The sequence below is a fragment of the Cotesia typhae genome, unplaced genomic scaffold (genome assembly GCF_013202065.1).
Source record: "Cotesia typhae breed Kobodo isofemale line unplaced genomic scaffold, CoteBio_Ctyphae scaffold_13, whole genome shotgun sequence".
Taxonomy (NCBI): Eukaryota; Metazoa; Arthropoda; class Insecta; order Hymenoptera; family Braconidae; genus Cotesia; species Cotesia typhae.
In genome coordinates, this window is record NW_027423774.1 from 11,776,520 (window position 1) to 11,801,815 (window position 25,296).

Here is a 25,296-nt window from a genome sequence, read left to right on the forward strand (position 1 = left end):
TAAATTTTTTTTTGGTTGGGTGAAAGATTTTGAAAAAATTCTGAAAATTATTTTTAATAGAGTAGAGAGATACCAAAATTTCAGAAAAATCGAAAAGGGTTGGATTGAAAAGTGGTCGATTTGGCATGGAATGCCGCATATATATATATATATATATATATATATATATATATATATATATATATATATATATATATATATATATATATATATATATATATATATATATATATATATATATATATATATATATATATATATATATAATATATATAATTATACATATATTAAAATGGGGAGATATTCATGACAATGAAACCCGAAAGGTCGGTTGCTTGCAAGTGTTTCTAGCTACCTGCTCTCAAATGCCACGTAGCACCCGAGTGTTCTTTGGTCATTGTTAAATAACTCCAAAAGAATTTGTCGGATTCACTTCAAATTTTCACACAATATTTTTAAAATATTATACTTTAAGAAAATGCAAAAAAAATCGATTTTTTGAAAATTCTGACTACCCCTAACCCCTTAATTCTGTTAACCTGAGACTGTAAACTTTTTTTTTTACTAATTAATTCAACACTTAACTCACGAAATGCACTAATATATAAATATAAACGCCCTCGCGGTATTGAATCCACACGTGATCCACGGTGGATTAACGGAAGATCCTCTGGAAATCCACATTGGAACCACCGTGGATCCACGGTAGATTTTTGCCATTTTGACACCGTGATTTAACGGTGGCTATACGGTGGTTCGATGATGGTATGACGGTGGTTCCACCGTGGTTAGGAAATGTCTTTTTAGTGGATCGAGTGTGGATCCACTATGGTTCAAGGATGTTTTTGTCGTGGTTTTAGAATGGTTCCATTGTGGTTATTGAATTATTTCACTGTAGTTTAACAGTGGGTTGACAGTGGTTCAATTGCGGTTACTTAGTGGTTTTACTGTGGTTCAACTGTGAGTCAACGGTGATTTGATAATGGTTCCATTGTGGTTGGATGGTTGTTCGGCTGTGGTTCTATTGTGGCTACACAGTGATTCGAATATTACTGTGGTTACACAGTAAAATCGAAGATTCTCAAAAAAAATAGGAAGTCACTGATTTTATCCCGATTTTTTAAAATTGAGTTTTCGTTGATGTTTTGAAATACTAGGAAAATAATCTGACTTTTGAAACGGCGATATATGTGTGTGTACTTATCTTATCTTCTCATAATTTTCGAACGGGTTGACTGATTGAGATTCAATTAGTAGCATCTAAAAAGACTTATCTGAACTTAGATTTTGGGGTCGTTCGAAACGATTTGGCTCAGTATATTTTGAGGAATCTCAAAAATAATATTTCCGAAAATTCGTTTTTTTTATATTTATAAAACTACTTGAATAATCAATTCTAAAATGGAATCAACTCTTTCTAAAATGAATTGCGTTTTATCGTGCTTCAAAGATTTTAATAATGACATTTCTTTCTACCTCCGATTTTTGAAGCTTTAATAGTGCAAAATGAAACAACATCAATCTACAGTAAACCGGTGAACTAATATTTTGATTTTGAAGCGCTAAAAATATTGTAACTATATAGGAATATTTTTGAGTGATTCGGGTTCGAAAATAGCAGAAAGTTCGAGACATCGCTTGCAAGGTCAACTTTTTTTCTGTTTAACATGAAATATTTATTTATTAAGTTTTGAAAATCCAAGCATATTCAGCATAACTGATAGAGTAAAAGTAAAGGTAATAAAATTTTTTAAATAAATAAATTCAGTTCTGTCGAGGACGTGCACATTTCGGGCCTCTCTTCTTTTCCTTCAACTTATTACTGATCCAATTTTTAATGTTTTTATTAATATCATCTGTTGAACCTGGCCTAACCGGAATGAAATGCTTTTTTTGTAAATGCCTGCATATACCTGCAAATTATTAAAAGAAAATTATTATCAGGTCCACTACGTAATTGTGCTTCTGAGAATGTTTGTATGTGTGGGTCTGTGAACTTTTCATGACTGTTTGACAAATTGGCTAATTGATAAGTAGTTTGTGACATATTTTTCAAAAGGTTCATTAAGCTTCGATTACACCGGCACACAAAAAAAAAAAAGTTGTCTGTACTTGGGACGCACCACATATATTCCCATGTAATTTGACCCGCTGAACCCGAATTTGAGGTCCGTTTGGCCCCTACACCCTAGGATTTTGAGAAAACTGTAAAAAACCGAAAAAAAACGGGAAAATTGGGGGTTTTGGTGATTGAAAAATTTTTTTAGATTCTAACTATGCATGATTTTCATGTATTTCGATCTGCTTTATACTTATCTGAAGTGTACTCAGACCAGCAGCCATTAAAAGTCTAAGTAAATCCCGAAAAACCCATGAAAATTGCGAAAAAAACAAAAATTCCCAATATTGTGATAAAAAAATGTATTGAGCTAAATATATGATGATTTTCATGTAGGTTTATCGACGACATATAAATCTCCAACTTTTATAACTCAGACGTCTCGAAAACATCAAACAAATGTGCAAAAACCCCGAAAATTGGAAAAAAATCAAATGTAATATAATAAAAATCGAGTTATTATTCAAAATAAATAAAAAAATCATATCATTCGATCTGTGGTGCATAAAAAAAAAAGTATTTCGTCCTAAGACTTAAAAAATTAATTTTTTCGGAAAATATCATCAAAACCCTTTGGATTTGAATTTTAATTCGTTCTCCGCTTATATCTCACCCTTTTATCTTCAAACGTCCTGCATAAAGGGTTTCTCTTTCGTTTCCTCTCTTCTTCGGGTAAATCTCTCTTCAGAGTCCAACAATGATCTGCCATCATATTTACATCCCACGTTCCTTGATATCGTTTTTCCATCACACTAATGTCTTGATGGAATCTCTCACCTTGCTCTTCACTAAAATCACCAAGATTTTCAGGAAAGTGTGAAAGATGAGAATGTAAATAGTGCAATTTTGTATTCATTAAGCAACCTAAAGTATTATAGTTGTATAACAACTCGTCAACTAAAGTTGCGTAGTTATCACTTTTCGTATTCCCTAAAAATTGCTGTGATACTTCCTTAAAACTTCCCCAAGCTGCTCTCTCAATCTCGTTCATCTCATATTCAAGATTAGCATCCTGGAATAGAGTCCGAATTTGGGGTCCATCAAAAATTCCTTCTTTTAATTTAGCGTCACTTATAGCTGGAAATTTTTCGCCCAAGTACTTAAAACAGTTTCCATCTTTATCCAGAGCTTTGACAAATTGCTTCATAAGGCCAAGCTTGATATGAAGTGGGGGCAGCAAATACTTGGAAGGATCAATTAGAGATTGTCGCGTAACATTGTGAGAACCAGGATTCAAATTTGTTCTTGTTGGCCATTCTTTTTGAATGTAATGATTCTTTCGGTCTCGGCTATCCCACAAACATAAGAAGCAGGGGTACTTTGTGAACCCTGATTGTTGGCCTAGCAATATTGTTGCAATTTTCAGATCACCACAAACCTTCCATTGATGTTCTGAATAGTTTATTTTATCTAATACAACCTGTAAATTGTCATAAGTCTCCTTTAGTTTAGTCGAATGAGCTACTGGAATCGGTGCCAATAAGTTTCCATTATGAAGAAGCACAGCTTTAAGACTTCGCCTAGAGGAGTCAAATAAAAAGCCTCCATTCTTCGTCTTTGTAAGTGTTTGGCTTCAACTCATCGATCAGTCCTTTTACATCTGAACAGTACACAAATTAATTTTCGCTGTCTTTTGTAAAATACTTCCGGAACTCTTTTTCCCTATCACGATAAAAATAAGCTGTTGTATTTTTAGCTAATAAATTTTTTTCCTTAAAGCTGAGGCTAAATGTTCAGCTTTTACCTTAGATAGTCCTAAGTCTCGTACAAGGTCATTCAATTCAAGTTGATCGAAGACTTCAGGGTCTTTACTTCTAGGAACACCACTCGGGATGTATTCTTCATCCTCAGAATGGATCTCTTCGGGTTCAGGATCGATTTCTTCAAAGTTATCTTCAACTTCCATCTCTTCATGTTCATTCACTGGTTCAGGAGCTGCAGGTTCTTCGACATTCAAAACTTTTTCTGCTGGCACAACTGATGTTACGTTGGCATATTGAATTTTATGTTTGGTTGTCGAAGAAAAACCTGAAACTTCCGTCGTGCAAAAATAGCAGTTTTTTTGACTCGTTGGTGCAGACCAAATCACAGGTTTTGAAAATTTCAAGCACTGTTTACTTTTCGTCTGCTCCCAACGAGTAAGCATCGTGTGACACCGATTGCCAAGTGAATGTGGTACCCAAGTTGCTTCCCAGTTCGTAATCTGGATACCGAAGCAGGTTTCGTAGACATTTTTCAATTTGTTTGAAAAAGATCTACGACTTTTCGTTACTTCAAATTCTCCACATATGTAACAGAAGCAATTGGAGTTTTTGTTACATATGTGAGAGACACTTCTTGTCATATTAAACGCTTCAGAAGCCAAGTCACCCACTAATGAAGAGCTGCAGTCACTTGATGACGACGCCTGCGAGCCTGCTTTCTCACTCTGACCAGACGCCGATACTGGGATTCCGGGTCCCTGCATCGTAAAACACTTATTACTTGTGCCTGCCATGACGGCATTCAAGCCGTTAACCCAGGGACTATGCCAGACGGTCCTGTTGCCCGCCGTCACCACGTGGAGGTGCCCTGGTTACAGGCACAAGCATTTAAGCAAGAAATCGATTCTGAGCCCAAAAAGTTCCTAGAAGTGAAAACCCTGAAACATCAGCTTAAAAAAAAAAATTTATTAACTAAAAATACAACAGCTTATTTTTATCGTGATAGGGAAAAAAATCTGATAACATTTTTAAAACGGCGAAAATTCATTAGTGGACTGTTCAGATGTAAGAAGTTTGATTGATGAGTTAAAGCCGAACACTTTCAGGACGAGGAGTGAAAGTTTTTCATTGCTTTGTCTAAGCGAAGTCTCAAAGCACCGACTCCAGTAGCTCATTTGACCAAAAATCATTGAAAAGTTTGTGGTGATCTGAAAATTGCTACACTAGTTAAGCCAACAATCTGGTTCACAATATATCCCTTCTTGTATGTTTGTAGGATAGTCACGATCGGAAAATTCCCTACAGTAGAAAAGAACGGCCAACAAGAAAGAATTTGAATCATGGTTCTCACAACGTTATGCGAGAATCTCTCATTAATCCTTACAAGTACTTGCTGCCACCACTTTATATCAAGCTTGACCTTATGAAGCATTTTGTCAAAGCTCTCGATAAAAATGGCAACTGTGTTAAGTACTTGGACGAAAAATTTCCAGCTATAAGTGACAATAAATTGAAAGAAGGAATTTTTATGTACCCCAAATTCGGACTCAATTCCAGGATGCTAATCTTGAGTATGAGATGCACAAGATTGAGAGAGCAGCTTGGGGAAGTTTTAAGGAAGTATCTCGAAATTTTTAGGGAATGTGAATACAAAATTGCACTATTTACAATCTCATCTTTCACACTTTCCTGAAAATCTTGGTAATTTCAGTGAAGAAAGAGAAGAAACATTCCATCAAAACATGAGTGGATGTCAATATGATGGTAGATCATTGTTGGACTCTGAAGAGAGATTTACCCGAAGAAGAGAGGAACGAAAGAGAAACCCTTTATGCAGGACGTTTGAAGATAAAAGGGTGAGATATAAGCGGAGAACGAATTAAAATTCAAATCCAAAGGGTTTTGATGATATTTTCCGAAAAAATTAATTTTTTTAAGTCTTAGGACGAAATACTTTTTTTTTATGCACCACAGATCGAATGATATGATTTTTTTATTTATTTTGAATAATAACTCGATTTTTATTATATTACATTTGATTTTTTCCAATTTTCGGGGTTTTTGCACATTTGTTTGATGTTTTCGAGACGTCTGAGTTATAAAAGTTGGAGATTTATATGTCGTCGATAAACCTACATGAAAATCATCATATATTTAGCTCAATACATTTTTTTTTATCACAATATTGGGAATTTTTTGTTTTTTTCGCAATTTTCATGGGTTTTTCGGGATTTACTTAGACTTTTAATGGCTGCTGGTCTGAGTACACTTCAGATAAGTATAAAGCAGATCGAAATACATGAAAATCATGCATAGTTAGAATCTAAAAAATTTTTCAATCACCAAAACCCCCAATTTTCCCGTTTTTTTTCGGTTTTTTACAGTTTTCTCAAAATCCTAGGGTGTAGGGGCCAAACGGACCTCAAATTCGGGTTCAGCGGGTCAAATTACATGGGAATATATGTGGCGCGTCCCAAGTACAGACAACTTTTTTTTTTTTGTGTGCCGGTGTTATCAGAAAATTTAAATCGATTGAATCCACTAAATTTTGAGAAATCCGAAGGATTGGTACAAATAAAATCATTCACAATAGAATATTAACAATAGAACAGAACATACTCAGAAAATGATCATCTCGTACTCATAAAAAACGACATCGGTTACCGAAAAGCAAATCAAAACCAATTAATTCGGTTAAGCAGTATAATTGGAAAAAAGTAATACCAAAAAGTTTTTTAACTAATCAGGATTTCTGTATAAACACAGCCAAACACACAGACACACACAAGTAGGTATCATTTTAAATCAATCAAAAATATTTTTAGATACAATATTTACCTTTAATTTTGCTAATGTCACGTGTAGTCACTTTAGAAAATTCTCCTTTGGCTTTTAGCTCAGAGATGTACAATTTTTTCATCTGATCATTAGTCCACATGACGTTCATAACCCGGCCAGCTCTCATTTTCATTGTGGAGGCCATGAGTACGTTAGTATACTGTTCTGCGTCAAAACTCACGCCACCAATCGTTGTTATCTATATAGAAAATTCAAACTATTAGATATATTCATTCTGAGAAGAAAAAGTCCTATAATTATAATAACAACAACAGTTACTTAAGTCATTGAGTTTACAAATATGAGCGGCAATTTAATATGTACGTTTGTGTGATACAACGTGAGTAGTTTTATTTCATTGCTATATGCACTAAGAACCAGTTTTTCAATCTGAGATAAAAACAAAATTAGTATTGTGAATACATCGATATATATAAAAATATAGATATATTTTATCATTAGATTTAGATTTATCTCAGATTGAAAAACTGGCCGTAAATAAATAAATTCAAAGATAATTAATAGAACTACAAAAAAATTAATTGAACTGTGGAATTTATTGTAGAATAAAATTTTTTTGTAATAATAATGATGATAATAATAATATTAACGACAATAATAATATTAATAATTATGAATAATATTTAATAATATTACTGATATATAACAATATTAATAATAATAATCTGAAATAAAAACAGTTTCACTGTAAAAAAAATTGCGCCAAGTCCACGTTCATAAGACTCTTATCTTAATAACTTTTGCCCTATATAAAAAAATAAGATTAATTTCAATACCTATCGTTTTTTAAAAAAGATTTAAAATACAATAGAACACCTATTAAACGATATAGTTTTTAAAAAATTAAAAAAATTTTGTTGAAAATTTAAAAATTAAAAAAATTTATTGAGCATACTTGCTGTGCGTTTTTAATACACTAAATTTTATTAATTCCACAAAAGGTAAAAATTCTATGAGTACGCACAAAAAATTTTTTTAAATTTTTAAATTTTCAACAAAATTTTTTTAATTTTTTAAAAACTATATTGTTCATTAGGTGTTCTATTGTATTTTAAATCTTTTTGTGAAGAACGATAGGTATTGAAATTAATCTTATTTTTTTTATAAAGGGCAAACGTCATTAAGATGAATCTTATGAACGTGGACTTAGCGCAATTTCTTGCAGTAAAACTGTTTTGGTTGGGTATTTATCACGGGTAGAATTACAGAAAGAATTGGTGGGAAAGCAGAGTAGGGTTAAGAGCATGGAACTATAAACAGAGGATAGAAAAGGGAGGAGGAAGGCTGTTGGCATAGAGATGAAGAACAGAATAAGGGCAGGTGTGGGATTATGAAGAGAAGAGAATGAGAGGAAGGAATTTTTTGAGCAGAGAAGCTGGAGTCTAGAAGAAGAAGTAGAGGAGATGGTAAAAAGGATTGATAAGGGGGACGGATTTAGAGAAACTTGAGAAGAAAAAGCAGGAAAGGCAAAGATGGGAGAATATATGGGAATCTAAAAGTAATAAGGAATATAAGACCGTGAAAGAGATTTAAGGGGAAGAGGGGATTGTCAGGTTACGTGAAAGGTGGCCAGAGTGAGGAAAGTTGAAGAAAAATTGCGAAGTTCAGACTGGGAGATGGGTTGAAGGGGGGCAGATACGGGAAAAATAAGGAAAGTAAGAAATTCAAGTATTGTGGTTTGAATAAAACGTGGGAGCACTTATGGGAAGTACGTTCAGATATAGAGTTAAAGAAAGGGTGAAAAGAGATGAGGCGGGAGGAAGGCAGGGAGAAAGGTTGCTGGTTAACATTGAGAAGTTATCAGAGAAATTTAAGGGGAGGGAGTGACTTTGAGCTCGATAATAGCAGGAAATTTCAAGGATGGCTTGCAGGGTCAACCTTTATTTCTACTTTTTTAAATATCTGAACTGCAATATCTCTGAAACAAAATAGTGAATTTTTTTGGGATTTGCGGCGATCGATGTCGTTTTTAAGCAATACGAGAGTTTATTTTTACAAAAAAAAATTGATCTGACAAAAATTTTGTAAGATAATTGAGAAAAACAATTTTTGGAAATTTTTCGACAAAGATAATTCATAAACAAATCAACCGATTAATCGGTTATGCTTGCGCAAACCTGTTTTTCAGCTCGATAGTGGCTAACGTCTTTTTTTACTTATGGGTCTTGCTGGAGATACTTATGGCAGATTTTCGTGGCAAATCTTATGCTAGTCTTATCTAAGAATTTTGGTAAAGTTATCAATAGAATTTTAATGGAAGATTGGGACCAGAAGCGTATTGAATGTAACTTGTGTAACATTTAATTGAACGTAGAGAGTAAAACGTAGAAAGAACGTAGAGTTTAAAAAAACACTTTGAGAAGTTGAAAAAAAAATTTTTTGGTGGCATTCGATCCAATTTCTCAAGAGCGACAATTGTTATACAGTGTCAAAAATTGATTGGACGAAGAATTTTCAAGATATTGGAAACAAAAACATTAGAAAAGAAGCTTGATGCTGCAAGCAATCTGTGGAACTTCTCGCTATTTTCAAGCTCAGAGCGCCCGAAAATATCCCTAGATGATACTAAAATTTACAGCTCTTCGAGGTCAAAAAATTATTTTATTACATTTTCTGCGCTCTACGAGCTAAAAAATTTATTTTAAAATCATTGTTTATTTATAAGGAAAAATTAGATTGGCCTTTAGGTCAATCTAATTAAAAACTTCAAAATTTTAGAAGTAACATTGTCAAATTGTAAGAATTAGTTTACTGAACCGATACATTCCACGTTTGAAAGTTTGAAATGTGTGAGAAATTATATTTTGAGCTCGAAGAACTCGATAATTTATAGAGGACTATTTTTGAGAATTTAAGCTTGAAAATAGCGGGAATAGTTGCAGGGTTGACCCATAGATCCAACTGCTTTTCAGGTTTTTATCAAATAAATGTAACGCAACAGTCTTTTCGATATTATAAAAAAGGAATTTTACAAAAATTCTAGCCTAACTTCTTGAAAATTGAACTCGCGGATGATTAAATTTACTTCCTAAAATAATACATTTTTCAACAAATTTCAAAAGTGAATGATCTTGGTGTCAATCAATAAAACTTTTCGTTATTTTTAAGCTCAGAAAATGTGTGTCCATTCATTTTGGACTGCTTAGGCTTCGAAATTTTGGGATTATTTAAGATGATGTTATTGTTAAAATTTTTAAAGTGAGTTATTTTTCAAACACGGCGTCCGATTTTAATTTGGTGGGTGGCCTTTGATTAAGAATTTTATGTGGAAATTTTTATTTATTTTAAAAGAATTGATTTGAATGAAATTCAAGAAGATATCGTTAAAATTGCCTTTTTAACTTCCCGCTAAGAAAATTGACAATTTTCAAAAATCGGAAAATTATTGGTTTCACCCCGTTTTTCGAAAATCGAGTTCTCATCAGATCTTGACGTTTTGAGGTCCTAGAAAGCTTCCCAGACTATTCCCGCGATGATGCCCGTATCATGTGTGTGTGTGTGTGTGTGTGTGTGTGTGTGTGTGTGTGTGTGTGTGTGTGTGTGACCCTTTTATAATTTTTAAGCGGCTCCACCGATCAACTCCAAAAACTAATCAGATCTTAACATCAAAAAACCTCGTCGAACGCCGCCAGTCCGGTCAAAATCGGTTAATTCGTACGTGGGTTATCGTGAACGAAAGAAAACCGAAAAAAGTGTTTTTTCGTGATTACTCTGAAATTTTGGATTTGATCAATAGACACCTGAAAATCACTTATGGGGATGATAAAACTGCTTCGAATGTCGCCAACCGCGTAAAAATCGGTTGATCCATTCAAAAGTTATTGCGATTTGAAAAATCCAAAAATAGTGTTCTATGAAACTTCTATCAGACTTTTGAGCTGGGAGAGCTCAAACGCATCAAAATATTATCTCTTCAAACTCAGTGAGCTTAAAGTATCACATAAATTATATTTTGAGCTCAAAAATCTCAATAATATCATAAGTATTATTTTAAGCGCTCAGGTATGGAATTCGCGGGAAGTTACAGGGATGGTTTTTAGGGTGAACCGTTTTCCTAATTTTTTTATTATTCTGACAGCGACATCTCTTGAACAAGAAGAACTGATTTAATTTTAGAATCTATCGGTTTGGTAGTTTAGAAAATATTGCTAAAAATATTCTTTTAACGATATTTTAGTACAGATTTGTCAACATCTATAATATTGAATCTTTTCAAATTGTGACGAAATCTAGATAGTCTACTGTCCCTACTACGAAGTGTTTGGCAACAAAATTATAAACCGGGCAAACTTAATTGATTTTTATGTAAAAAAATGTGAGGAATTCAATGGTGCTATTTGCCAAACTGCATGAATAACAGCAAATTAGTTATTAGCAAAAAAGTGTGCAAATCGATGCTAGGTCATACTTTAATCCCTATTTATATTATAGTTAATAAAGATGATTGCCTAAAATATTTTTTTTTGGCAAGCCCCATTATTGGTTCATACGAACCAATCATTTTTTTTATAAAAATCAATTAATTATTAGTCCAAAATAATTAATAAACTTTTACTAGCGAATGCTAACAGCTGAGTGAGTTACCGACGCAGTGCGCGCAGCTCCGAGTGACTGGCGGCGATGCGCGCGCAACTGTTTCGTTCAAATCACCCTTCTAGGTGATGTCTCTGATAAAAATAATTTAACGTGATAATTATTTAAGTATAAAAATAACTACGAAAAAACCATTTATACTAACTTATACCATAATTAGCTATTTGCAATATTATAATTAGTTTTTAATGTCGTCATTAAAAAAAAATTAAAATATATTCTAGCCTTTTGTCAAATTAAAATCAGAAATTTACTTAGAATTTTTGAATATATATTATACATTGATGTGAAAATAAAATCACTTAGTCATACAGCTCAGGTATAGAACCCAACGTTCCGGTTAACAATAGATTAGATTGTCAGGCAAGGGTCCTAAGCTGACCTTCGAAAATTTCAACATCTGCTTTACTTCTTCTTCTTATACTATCGTGTGTTTAACATTTGTCTATACTACTGATGTTTTAGAAAATATACTACTCGACCTGATGAGACTACGCCATTCTGACTCAGATATTCTGTACGTATAGACGTTTTACATACGATCTTGTATTTTAAAACTTTTCCTTCATTCACAGTGCGATAAAATAACATTTAAATTATTCAGTTAATTTTAAATTTAACATTTAAATATATATATATATATATATATATATATATATATATATATATATATATATATATATATATATATATATATATATGTTTAATACGGGCTTTGGGGACTTCAAGATGGCGGACGAGATTTATGTATACATAGATTCTAATTAATGTTCTGATGTGTATATTCCTAATTAAATTCTAATTATTAAAATATTTATTTAGATATTGCAACTTTTATATATATCTCTGATTATGGGAACCTTTCACTATATATTTCTGGTTCTGAGGACCTTCTACTATATATTTCTAATTTTGAGGACATTTCGAAAAAAATTATTCAAATCTAATGAATTAAAGTCTCTATAGAAATGACTTTGTTTTTATTTAGGTTATCCTTAGACATTCATAATAACTGATTGAAAAACTTTGTACTATTAAAGTAATATCTCTACGCAATGAAAAAAATATTTGAATCCGAATTATGTACAGAGTGCATTTATTGCAATACGTATGATGTATGAAATTGTTAAATTCGGAAATTTCAATCCGTATAATTTATGATTAAAGCTTCAGATAAAAATCGTTTCGATTTTATGCTCATATTTATTCAGGAATAAGGGCGTATAAGAGACATAAATATATAATTTGAAAGACCTTACGTATACATGCCTCAGATTGAGATCCTATACAGTCAAATAGATATGATTTTTGAAAAAGATTCACTAATTAATTAATGAAGGATTATTAAATAACTTTTAACTTAAAAGTTTTAAGTTGAAATGATTAGTTCTGAGCATAATGCTCGAAATTTTCTCATATTCTTGGTCGAAAGTTAGTAGAATAATGAGCAATATATATCTAATTTTAAAGACCTCCGCTGATATATAATTAAGTTCGAGGACCAATGCATTCATATTTATCTAGGTTCTGGGACAAGTTTTTCTCGATATGAGGTCTGAGTCTAAAAAGATGCATACTTGGGCTCGACAGATAATTCTCACATTGATACAATTATCAGGTAGATCACGTAATCGGGATATTCGTTGAAAAATGTGTTTTTTCACTCAATCTAGGTAAACATATAATCAAATCCGTAAACGTAAACTCTTGTAAAATTTTACCAATCGAATTATAAATAGTGTACTCAGGAAATTATCTAGTAATGTTTAGAAGTGGATGATTGAATGACTTTCAATTTGAAATGATTAGTTCTAAGCTTGAGAATTTGAAATTTCCACGTTTTTTCAGTCGGTAATTATTAGTTAGTTGAGCGATATATATCTGATGTCAGAGACCTCCGCTGATAAATAGTTGAGTTCGAGGACCAATACATTTATATATATCTAGGTTCGGGGACGATTCGTTAATCTATATATATTCACTATCAGGGACCTGATTCCAGATGGTAATGTCAACGTGCACGAAATTGGCAACGCTATTTCTGAGAAATTCCCATTTGAATAACTAATACAAAATGAACAATACATTTGTACGAAATTGTTTTAAGTTTTTTGACCAGTTTTATATTTTTCATAAGTTTTTTCGAGTTTACTAGATATAAGGTCTGAGTGTAAAAAGATGCATACTTGGGCTTGACAGATAATTCTCACTTTGATACAATTATCAGGTAGATCACGTAATCGGGATATTCGTTGAAAAATGTGTTTTTTCACTCAATCTAGGTAAACATATAATCAAATCCGTAAACGTAAACTCTTGTAAAATTTTACCAATCGAATTATAAATAGAGTACTCAGGAAGTTATCTAGTAATGTTTAGAAGTGGATGATTGAATGACTTTTAATTTGAAATGATTAGTTCTAAGCTTGAAAATTTGAAATTGATACGTTTTCTCAGTCGGTAATTATTAGTCTCTTGCGCGATATATATCTGATTTCAGAGACCTTCGCTGATATATAATTAAGTTCGAGGACCATAACATTCATATATATATCTGGGTTCGGGGACGATTTGTAAATCGAAATATATTCACTATCAGGGACCTGATTCGAGATGGTAATGTCCACGTTCACAAAATTAGCAAGGATTTTACTGAGAAATTACCTTTTAAAAGTTTATATAAAATATACGATACATCTGTACGGAATTGTATTCATTTTTTTACCGGTTTCATATTATTTATAAGTTTTTAGCAAGTTTTCTAGTTATAAGGTCAAAGTGTAAAAAGATGCGTAGTGTGACTTGCCAGATAATTCTCAGGTTGATACAATTATTAGATAGATCACATAATCGGGATATTTGTTAAGAAATAAGTGTGTTGACTCAATCTAGATAAACATTCAATTGAATTCTTCAACGTAAACTCTCGATCAATTTAACAACCCGAATCGTAGACAGTGTACTCAGATAATTATCTGGTATTGTTTAGAAAAGAATGATTAAATGACTTTTGATTTGAAATGATTAGTTCGAGATTAAGAATTTGAAATTAACACGTTCTCTCAGTCGGTAACTATAAGTTTCTTGCACGATATATCTCTGATTTCAGAGACCTCCGCTGATATATAGTGGAGTTCAAGGACCATTAGTTTTATATATATCTGGGTTCAGGGATGATTTGTGAATCAATATACATTCACTATCAGGGTCCTGATTCCAGATGCTTATGTCCACGTGCATAATATTGGTAATATTTTTTCTGAGGAATTTCCTTTTAAATAATTAATACAACATAAATATATTGCATATGAACGAAATTGATAAAAATATTTTTTTTTCCGGTTTTATAATTTTTATAAGTTTTTTTCAAATTTTCTAGATAAAGGTCAAAGTATAAAAAGATGCATATTTGGATTCGACAGATAGTTTTCAGGTTGATACAACTATCAGATAGATCACGTAATCGGGATATTTGTTAAAAAATGAGTGTGTTTACTCAATCTGGGTAATCTTATAATTGAATTTTTCATCGCGTAAACTCTCGTAAAATTTTACCACTCGAATCGCAAACAGTGTACTCAGGAAATTATCTAGTATTGTTTAGAAGTGGATAATTGAATGACTTTTAATTTGAAATGATTAGTTCTAAGCTTGAAAATTTGAAATTGATACGTTTTCTCAGTCGGTAATTATTAGTCTCTTGCGCGATATATATCTGATTTCAGAGACCTTCGCTGATATATAATTAAGTTCGAGGACCATAACATTCATATATATATCTGGGTTCGGGGACGATTTGTAAATCGAAATATATTCACTATCAGGGACCTGATTCGAGATGGTAATGTCCACGTTCACAAAATTAGCAAGGATTTTACTGAGAAATTACCTTTTAAAAGTTTATATAAAATATACGATACATCTGTACGGAATTGTATTCATTTTTTTACCGGTTTCATATTATTTATAAGTTTTTAGCAAGTTTTCTAGTTATAAGGTCAAAGTGTAAAAAGATGCGTAGTGTGACTTGCCAGATAGTTCTCAGGTTGATACAATTATTAGATAGATCACATAATCGGGATATTTGTTAAGAAATAAGTGTGTTGACTCAATCTAGATAAACATTCAATTGAATTTTTCAACGTAAACTCTCGATCAATTAAGCAACCGAATCGTATACAATGTACTTAGGGAATTATCTGGTATTGTTTTGGAAAGAATGATTAAATAACTTTTGATTTGAAATGATTAGTTCGAGATTAAAAATTTGAAATTAACACGTTTTCTCAGTCGGTAACTATAAGTTTCTTGCACGATATATCTCTGATTTCAGAGACCTCCGCTGATATATAGTGGAGTTCAAGGACCATTATTTTTATATATATCTGGGTTTAGGGACGATTTGTGAATCAATATACATTCACTATCAGGGCCCTGATTCCAGATGCTTATGTCCACGTGCATAATATTGGTAATATTTTTTCTGAGGAATTTCCTTTCAAATAATTCATACAACATAAATAATGCATATGAACAAAATTGATTAAATTCATAACTTCCTGCTAAGGAAATCGAAGATTTTCAAAAATCGGGAAGTTATTGTTCTCACCCCGTTTTGCAAAAATTGAGTTTTCATCAGATCTCGACGTTTAAAGGTCACAGGAAGCTTCCCTGACTATCCCCGCGAGGTCGTCACTATGTCTATATGTATGTGTGTTTGTTTAAGTATGTCAATCGCTTATAACTTTTGAACGGTTGAACCGATTGCATCGCGGTTGGTGCCATTCGAAAGGGCCATTCGAAAGGGATAGATTTTGAGAAATTTTGAAAAATCTCAAAAAAATTCAAAAAGAAATCACATTTGAAAGTGGTATTTTTGGAATATCTTTTAAACGGTTCGATCGATCAATTTCAAAAACTAATCCGCCTTTAAGCTTGAAAAATCACGCTGATCGACGCTGATCCGGCCAAAATCAGTTGATTCGTTCGAGAGATAGCGTGAATGAAAGAAAACCGAAAGAAACCGAAAAAAGTGTTTTTATCACTTAACTTCGATGGCCGCTTTCTTTGGAAAAAAATTTTTTTTGCGCATGCGCAGAACGCACATGCGCAAAGGTTCTGCGCATGTAGTTTAGGCGGAAAAATTTAAAAACTTAAAAAAAATTTTTTTTTATTATAGCTTAATTTTTTTGCACTATGTGTCCTGCGCATATAATTTTAGCGCAAAGATTTAAAATCTTCAAAAAAAATTTTCTTTAAAGGTGTATACCAGGGAAAATAGAGTACTTTTTATCGTGAAAACAATTATTTTTCTTGCGAAAAGTCCAGCTTGTCCAGCTTGTGACCAAATAAAAATTTTTATTATCTGAAAATTTTAATTTAATAATTAGAAAATATGAAACTTTTTGACCTACCAATAGTCTAGTCAACAAGTGTCTTTTTGGTCGACTTTTTCCGGCAGTCTCCGAAAATTATGATTCAGATGTCATTCGATTCGGAATGGCATCTAGATGATTTCTAAAAAGAATGAAGTTTCGCTTGAAAAAATTGCAAATGTAATAAAGATTTTGAATATTTAAAAAAAGATTCAAAATAGGAGGAAATTTCCTGAAATATTTCTCGACTTCCGGAACTGTAGGACCAATATTTATAATTTTTCCAGAGAAATAAAAATACGGCTGAAAAGGGTGCTCTAGCTTGCGTCCCTGATTCAGAAAGATGATTTGAAATGATTACCTTCATGTTAATTGTATATCTATATAGTATTCAAATCCGACACATTTAAATCATTCCAAATCATTTTTAATAATTTCAAATTAGATTTCTTAATCAGGGGTAAACCACATCTACTTTGGAGTACTCATCCGCGAGCTCAAAATATTACATAAATTCTATTTTAGGCTTAAAAATCTAAAAAATGTCATAAGTACAATTTTAAGCGCTCAGGAATGGAATTAGCGGGAAGTTGCACGGATGGCTTTTAGGGTGAACCTTTTTCCTAATTTTTTGTTACCGGTTTTATATTTTTTATATTTTAAGCTTTTTTCAAATTTCCTAAATAAAGGTCAAAGTGTGGAAAGATGCATACTTGGGTTCGACAGATTGTTCTCAGGTTGATACAATTATTAGATAGATGACGTAATCAAGATATTTTTTAAGAAATGACTGTGTTGACTCAATCTAGGTGAACATTTAATTTAATCCTTTAACGTAAACTCTCGATTAATTTACCAACCTGAGTCGTAGACAGTGTACTCAGGAAATTAATTTGGTATTGTTTAGGAATAAATGATTGAATGACTTTTGATTTGAAATGATTAGTTCTGAGATTAAGAATTAAAAATTTACACGTTTTCTCAGTCAGTAACTATTAGTTTTTTGCGCGATAAATCTCTGATTTCAGAGACCTCCGCTGATATATAGTTGAATTCGAGGACCATTACTTTTATATATATCTACGTTCGGGGACGAACATCGGTCTTGACAGATAATTCTAACATTGATAAAATTATCAGATAGATAACGTAATCAGGATATTTGTAAAAAATTGAGTGTGTTCACTCAATCTAAATAAACATATAATTGAATCCTCAAACGTAAACTCTTGTAAAATTTTACCTCTCGAATCGTAGACAGTGTACTTAGGAAATTATTTGGTATTGTTTAGAAATAAATTATTGAATGACTTTTTATTTGAAATTATTAGTTTTTAGATTAAGAATTTAAAATCTACCCGTTATCTCAGTCGGTAACGATGATTTTCTTGCACGATATATATCTGATTTCAGAGACCTCCGCTGATATATTATTGAGTTCGAGGACTATTACATTCATATATATATATATATCGGAGTTTTGGGGCGATTCGTAAATCGATATATATTCACTATCAGGCACTTGATTCTAGATGATAATGTCCACGTGCACAAAATTGGCAACGTTCTTACTGAGAAATTTCCTCTCAAATAATTCATACAATTATTTTCTATTTGTCGATGAGTTTCTCTTATTTCCGCAAATTCTAAAATTTTGATTGTACGATTAAATTTTGTATGATTTTTGGTTTTAAAATATATTTCTATCTTACATTCTTTACGACTAGGACTGTTACTATTTTATCAATTTTCACAACTGAGCCTGTTACTTACTTATTTATTATTTTTTATCAATTTTTTTCAAGTTTTAAATTTCAAAATCCTTTATTCCAAATACAAATGAAATTCAACAACTAAGTTTTTAAATATCACAATTTTTTCTAAATTACTTAGGATCTGTATCAAAAAAAAAAAAAAAAAAAGGAATGAAATAGCGAAGCATAAAATTTTCTATGAAAACATGAACATTTTATAAAAATTATAATAATTGAACGTCGTAAAATTAGAGATCCATTTTCAAAGAGTTTTTCTTAATGAAAGAAAATCAAATCTTCAAAGAAACAAACAACTTAATTTATCGATAATTTGAGAAAATTCGAAAGAATTTGAGAAAAATTCTACTGAGTTCAAACCATATCATAAGTTAATAATTTTTAAAATATTTTTAGGAATTACTCTGAAATTGTTCATAATCTTTTGATAAAATAAAAGCTCGTAGATTTTAATTTTTATAAGACTATGTAATGAGACTCGATAAGTCTGAACCGATAATAATCACCTCAATTCACAAGTAAACGGATTTGTCTTAAGTAAATATTGAAGCCCTCAAAGTCCGTATTAAACATATTTTCCTAATTCGGCTTCGGGTACGGTCCTCGAAGCCCGTGATAATCGTGATCGTCTTTGGGTACCGTCCTCGTAGCCGAAAAATGTCCCCGAAGACCGATATATATATGCGAAATCGTCCTCGTTTACCGTATTAAACATATATATATATATATATATATATATATATATATATATATATATATATATATATATATATATATATAAGTACAAACTATTAATAAAATATTAATATAGTGTAGTGAGTGAATCACGAGGTAGTAATTATTCGCTATACACGTGTTTTCATCAATTTTAAACTCAGTATTGAAAAATGGCCAATCAAAACTCAAATGATATTTGCCTTATTTGTCATTCTGAAATTGTGAATGATAGAACTAGGGTTCTTTCAAAAGGTGCAGTGAAATTGATTGAAGCAAGTAAAACATTTGATGATGATCTGTGGCTGCAGTGGAAAGATTTAGAAGTTGTACATTTACACGATAAATGCAGAAAAGCATATTTAAGTAGAGCAAGTTCAAAATCTGCATTACAGAAAGCTGAGACTTCGAGAAAAAGAGCAGCAGAGGTGATAAGAGTTGCTGATGATGATTCTCCAAGCAAATCAGATGCATTTGACTATTCTCGCTATTGTTTTATTTGCAATGAAGTGTGTAGTGAAGATCGGGAACGATTCAGGCCGAAAAGTAAAAGAAGAAAAGTGTGTGTATACTCAGGAAAAACGGACTTGCTTCAAAAAATACGAGTTGCTGCTGCTGTTAAAGATGATCATCTCGGGGTCGCTATGACGAGTCCATTACCAGAAGATATTGATTTGTTTGAAAGAAACGCAGTTTATCATAAGCCATGTGTTTCTAAATTTTTATTAAGAAAGCCGACTGTTCAGGAACATCAAGGATGCCCTGCTGATCTAGAAACGCAGGAAACTTTTAAAAAAGTTTGCTCTTTTATTGAAAATTCGTCCGATTGCCAATTTTACCTTGATAAATTATATGATCAAATGGGAATGCAGCGGCCAACCAAAAATCATTTTATCAGACTCTTGAAAGATCATTTTGGAGATCGAATTTATTTTTCACGTACTGGCTCAAGTAAGTGTGTGTTAACTTTCACCGGGAAGGTAGATAAACTTCTGGTTCGACATTTGAAATTGATGCAGAATTCCAATACAGAAGATCGGCGTCTGCAAGTAGTTCAAGTAGTTAAAGCTGCTGCCATAATATTGCGAGAAGATATTGGGAAGCAGATATACAGAAACGACGTTTATCCACCACCCAATAACTTCTTGGAAGATGCTGAAGATAATATCCCTTCTTCTTTGTTAACATTTTTTAATTATCTGACTATGGATCCTAATAAAAGCAAATTTCGAAAAAGTGATGCACCCAGCCATGATTGATTTTAATGAGGTTTAAAATACACCCACACATACACGGATGTTAGAATATCTTCGAGGAAATCGTCAAATAGTTTTTTACGACCTCAAAATGTCGAGATCGAATGAAAAGTCGAGCTGCGAAAATCGGGCTGAATCAGATATACTACTTTAAAAGTTAGGAAAAATAGTTTTTGAAAGTGAAGTGTTGTGACTTCACAATGAAAATTAATAATTAAAACGCCATTTGAAACTAATTTTTTGTGTTAACAATAAATCTCAATTTTAATTTCTTCCTTTGAGTTACATTTCTTATGAAATAAAATAATTTCATCAATTTGTGAGAATACCCTAGTAACACGTGTTTCAGCAAGATTCAGGTGGAGTGCCATGAACGAGACATCCACGTGTTACTGTCTTAGTATACTAATGGTTCTTGCGTTTGGTCGTGTAACAGGAAACCAATAAGTTTTCATGTCAATGTCACTGTATTATGTTGTACCAAAAAATCTTTATCTCATTATCTAATCTATTAAATATTCATAACAAAATAATGAACGTGATAAAAGGAAGTTATGAGCATTTTGCTCACGCAATGAAGCTGAAGCTAGTGACTAAAATTAGGCGCTTCAGATAAGCGGCTTCAGGGATGAGAATGAGTTGGGCCTGGAGGGGGTCAAAAATTTTTCTTCATTGCTTAAAAAATTTTTCAACATTGGAATTTTTTTTTCTTTAATTCCTGTTGTAACAGTGATAAAGAAGATAAAAATAAGTAAACTGCTTGCAAATTGATAGCAAATCCGAGAACCGCGAGTGCAAAGGGTTAAAACTACGTGAGTGCTGAAGGGTTAAGATTGTTAAGTGATATTAAAGCTGTTGAATTGGTTATTGAGAGTACATTTATGTGAAAATTTTGATGGAGACTATAGTTTTGCCAATATTTTGGACCAATCGGTTTTCATTACGTCAATAACTAATTTTTTAACATCTTTTTTTCCGTATAAAAGATTTTCGATAGAACCTACAATATTAATCACAAAATATTTTTTACTTATTGAAGATAGAAGCAAAGAATAAAAAAAAATATCTAATGAAAAAAATTATAACTTTTACTATTGACCGAAAACTGTAATATGTCACAAAAAGTAAAAAGATAACAATATTGTTTTAAGAGAAAACATTATAAAATATTATATTTTTATTTCAGTATCAATATTTTAATTTTCGGATCTTTTAGTCAAAAATTTTTCGGATCAGTAGTTATCACAAAATCCTAATAAATATTATGTACATAAAAAATTCGAAACAATATGCCGATCTTATTTTCGGTCGAGAGCTATGAAAAATTATGTTACAGCTTTGCCTCTACATGTACCTAATTGTATGTTTATTTATCTTCTATTTAGTAATGGCCGATTTCTCGCGAAAACATCCGATTTGTATAAAAAAATAATTTTATTTTTCTTCAACTAAGATTATCTCCGTTACCAATAATCAAACAGGCAATTTGTGGGCAGTCTAAGAAACTGGAATAAATTTCTATTAAAAAATAAATTCAATACATAGAATCAATAGATTCTATATATGAATTGATAGATTATAGATATTATAGACACGATATTGATAGAAAGTCACACGCTATAAAAATTGTCGATTGGTATTATTAAAAAATCTTGTTCTCATTTTACAACTTTCAAATATTGAAGTTTTTAAATTTTACTCATAAAAAAACTACATTATAAAATTTAATGTGTAAGTTCTAAATACTTACTTCTACGTCGTCTACAACTTCTATTTTTTCTTCTATCTGTGAACAGTTTGTTGAAGATCCTTCGTTTTCTGGCTCTCCAGAAGTTTGATGAAAGTTATGCAAATTATTAACTTGTGAACATTTTCGTATATCTTTTTTAATGGATGTTAGAGTGTTTTCAATTTGTCGACGCCATGTTATCGAACGAAGACCCTTTGACTGATTCCGTTTGATAATTTTTTCGGCTCCTGACGACGTATCTGTTATATTGGTGATATCTGACAAAGTTTTTCGAGGCGTATCCTCAAAGTCATCATCAAGTCCATCATTATTTTCCGCGTGGTCACTTTCAATGTTTTCATTTTGATCTACTTCACATTCATTGTCGTCGTCTTCGATATCATTCTCTGCATTGACACTTTCAGTCTCATTTAGTCTATATTGTGGTGGTTCAACCTGCAAATGATAATAGTTCATTCAAACATATGTGTATTGCCATTATAAATTGTATAAGCAGTTTGATAACTATAGGTATTAGAAAGTTAAAAAATATAACCGATTTTTTTCATCTTAGAAGATTCGTATCTCAACTACTAATGTTTGTATGGAAAAGAATTTAATAACTTTTTTAAAAAAAAAATATACCCTCAAGAAAAATCAGCCTGACTAAAGATTTTCCCAACCCTAACAATTTCAATGTTATTAAACTTCAAAAAATGTAGTTATTGAAATATATATATTATTCAAGTTTTCATGCAGCTGAATTGTAAAATTTTCGTTAATCATTTCAATATAATCATTTCATATAATCATCATTTCAATTTAATCATTTCAATATAATCATTTTAATATAATCAAAGTTATAAGCTTCAAAGCAAATATTTAAATAAAAATCAATCGTTTTTAAATTCGTAAATATTTGCTTTTATGTTTAGAGGGATGAATGTTGCAATGATATATATTGATTTTGTCACTACACGTTTGATTACAAATAATATGACCATATAATGTTAGGTTACAGTTAGAAAGTTAATAACATTCAAACGGTTCGACTTAAGAAAATTTTCAATATGACTTTTTGTTGTAAAGCATTTCATTTGTGAAAAAATTATGATAAGCTTCTTTTCATATATCGATTCATTATCGAGCAATAATATTTTGAAATTAAAAAAAATTAACTTTTTTATTTAAATAGGAAATAGTACCTATTACGATAAATGTTCAAAGGTCATGTTTAATTGTCTTGACTTTGAATACAAAGAGCCCGATGGATGCATGTTTTTATTTTGACCTATGAAAAATCAAGGATTATCATTTTAACTTCGATCTTTCTATGTTCATTATTATGAATTCATCGATGTCAACTTATAGAACCTTAAAAGACTGTTTTAAATATTTCAGATGAATTAACAGAATGATTAATTAAAATTATATATACTTGTCAATGTATTAGAATTTATCGCAATGCTTCTACATTTAGTTCAAAATTTTTCAGAAAACAGTAAGTTAAAATAGTGATATTTTTGTTTTTTTTTAAATATCTCTTCTAATCAATGGAAAAGTATTTTTAATTGATTTGGTATCTATTTTCTTTTATAGAAGTGTGTTCTTTGTATTAATAATATAAATTTAATATCTTTAAGATGAAATTTTTTGGGACAAAAAAAAACGAACTTGATTTTTAAACCCCACGAAAATATTCCCACGTTCTTCATGCTAAAGGCATATGATAATTAAAGCAATTATAGATTATGTCGATTATATAACTTACATCGTCCTCATTATTCTTGCTATTACTTGGTGGGAAGAAAGAGCGATAATATCCTCCTGACGCGACGGACTTATCAATTTTTGAATCTTTAGCTGAAGCACGAGAAGGTACAGTTTTTCGAGGGACAGAAATATGCGCAGCTGGATTCTTAACATAAGTTTTTTTTTCAATTTCTGTAGTAATTTTCTTCTGTGTACTTTGAATTCTGTTTCCAGGACTGAATGGTGTATGTTTGAAAACCCGAACCCGTTTTTCCTTACCAGGATACCGGGTTTTAAGTGGTGCGATTTCATCTATTATAAGAAATATTAAAAAATATTTGACTGAGAGATTAAATTTATTTTTTAAAAATATAATATCCTCTACTAATAAAGAACATATGATAATTATTTGAATGTTCAAAATTTTTTAATTTAAAACCGTCTAAATTTATTAAAAAATGTATTCTTAAATGTTTTGATGATCTATATAATGCAATCAATAGAAATTGAATAATTTAATTTAATACAATATGAACTTTAAATAATTTAAGTGAAATTAATAAATGAATAAATTCAGAGAAATACCATTGTTTTTTATTTTGATTGACAAAAAACTAATATTAAGTACGTTATGACCGAATTTTCGAAAAACAATTTTATTTTTATTTAACAAAATTTACCATCACTGTCGACCATTTCTAATCCACTCTGGATATATTCACCATGCACTAGAAAAAGCGAACCATTATATTTGTCAATATTGATGTCATCAGTGACAGGTACCATCAATTTTTCATCGTTCAAGTAGCTCAGTCTTTTTTTTTCAATAATAACAAACTCTTTATGATCTCGAGTAATTACACAATAGCGGCCCATCTGTAAATTGAACAAGATTTTTTAGTAATTACATCGATACCCGCATTTTTATAAATCTTATTCCACACTGTTTGATCAGACTCTTTAAAAAAAATAACTTATACAAATTTTATGTAGCTTACATTTAAGTTTTATCAAATAAATAATTCAACTGCTACTTTTAAATGAATATCATGATTGCAAAAATTGTAATAATTGTCTTTTATCATCTGGTAAATTTCGAAAAAATTTTGTAAAACTAAGATTTAACTTGTTATAATGCGAGTATCAGTAATTTTATTTAGATAAAGTATTTAAATAAGTGATTTTGAAATATTGCTTTACCGCTAATGAATTAAATTAAATTGAATATATAAATTAGTCACTTAAACAGAACCACTTTTTAAAAAAACTGCTAGAAAAAATTATGATAACCTTGGTATTGGTTGTACATACAAAATGAATTTTTTTTATCTGCCGGCTAAATCACAACGGAATGAAAGAATACACTGTTAGTAGTGTGGCCCAGTGCAGCCAGATCGTAGGATTTTTTTACACTGTAGAGCGCA

The 25,296-nt window shown here is 31.1% G+C and overlaps 1 protein-coding gene across 4 annotated transcripts; it reads right to left on the minus strand.

Moving 5' to 3' along the window:
- Positions 1–1,601: 1,601 nt before the first annotated feature.
- On the minus strand, positions 1,602–25,296 carry LOC141534614 (uncharacterized). Of its 4 annotated transcripts, none has more exons than XM_074254054.1 (6): positions 25,184–25,294; positions 24,553–24,748; positions 23,892–24,184; positions 22,142–22,576; positions 6,661–6,859; positions 1,602–1,913 (listed from the first exon to the last, which is right to left on the minus strand). In XM_074254054.1, the coding sequence occupies exons 2-6, from the start codon at positions 24,746–24,748 to the stop codon at positions 1,765–1,767; spliced, it is 1,272 nt and encodes a 423-aa protein (XP_074110155.1). In that variant the 5' UTR covers positions 25,184–25,294; the 3' UTR covers positions 1,602–1,764. The 4 variants fall into 4 exon arrangements, with proteins under 4 accessions (XP_074110155.1, XP_074110154.1, XP_074110153.1 ...); XM_074254053.1 differs by having other exon boundaries at positions 25,163–25,273; XM_074254052.1 differs by lacking the exon at positions 25,184–25,294 and adding an exon at positions 24,871–25,023.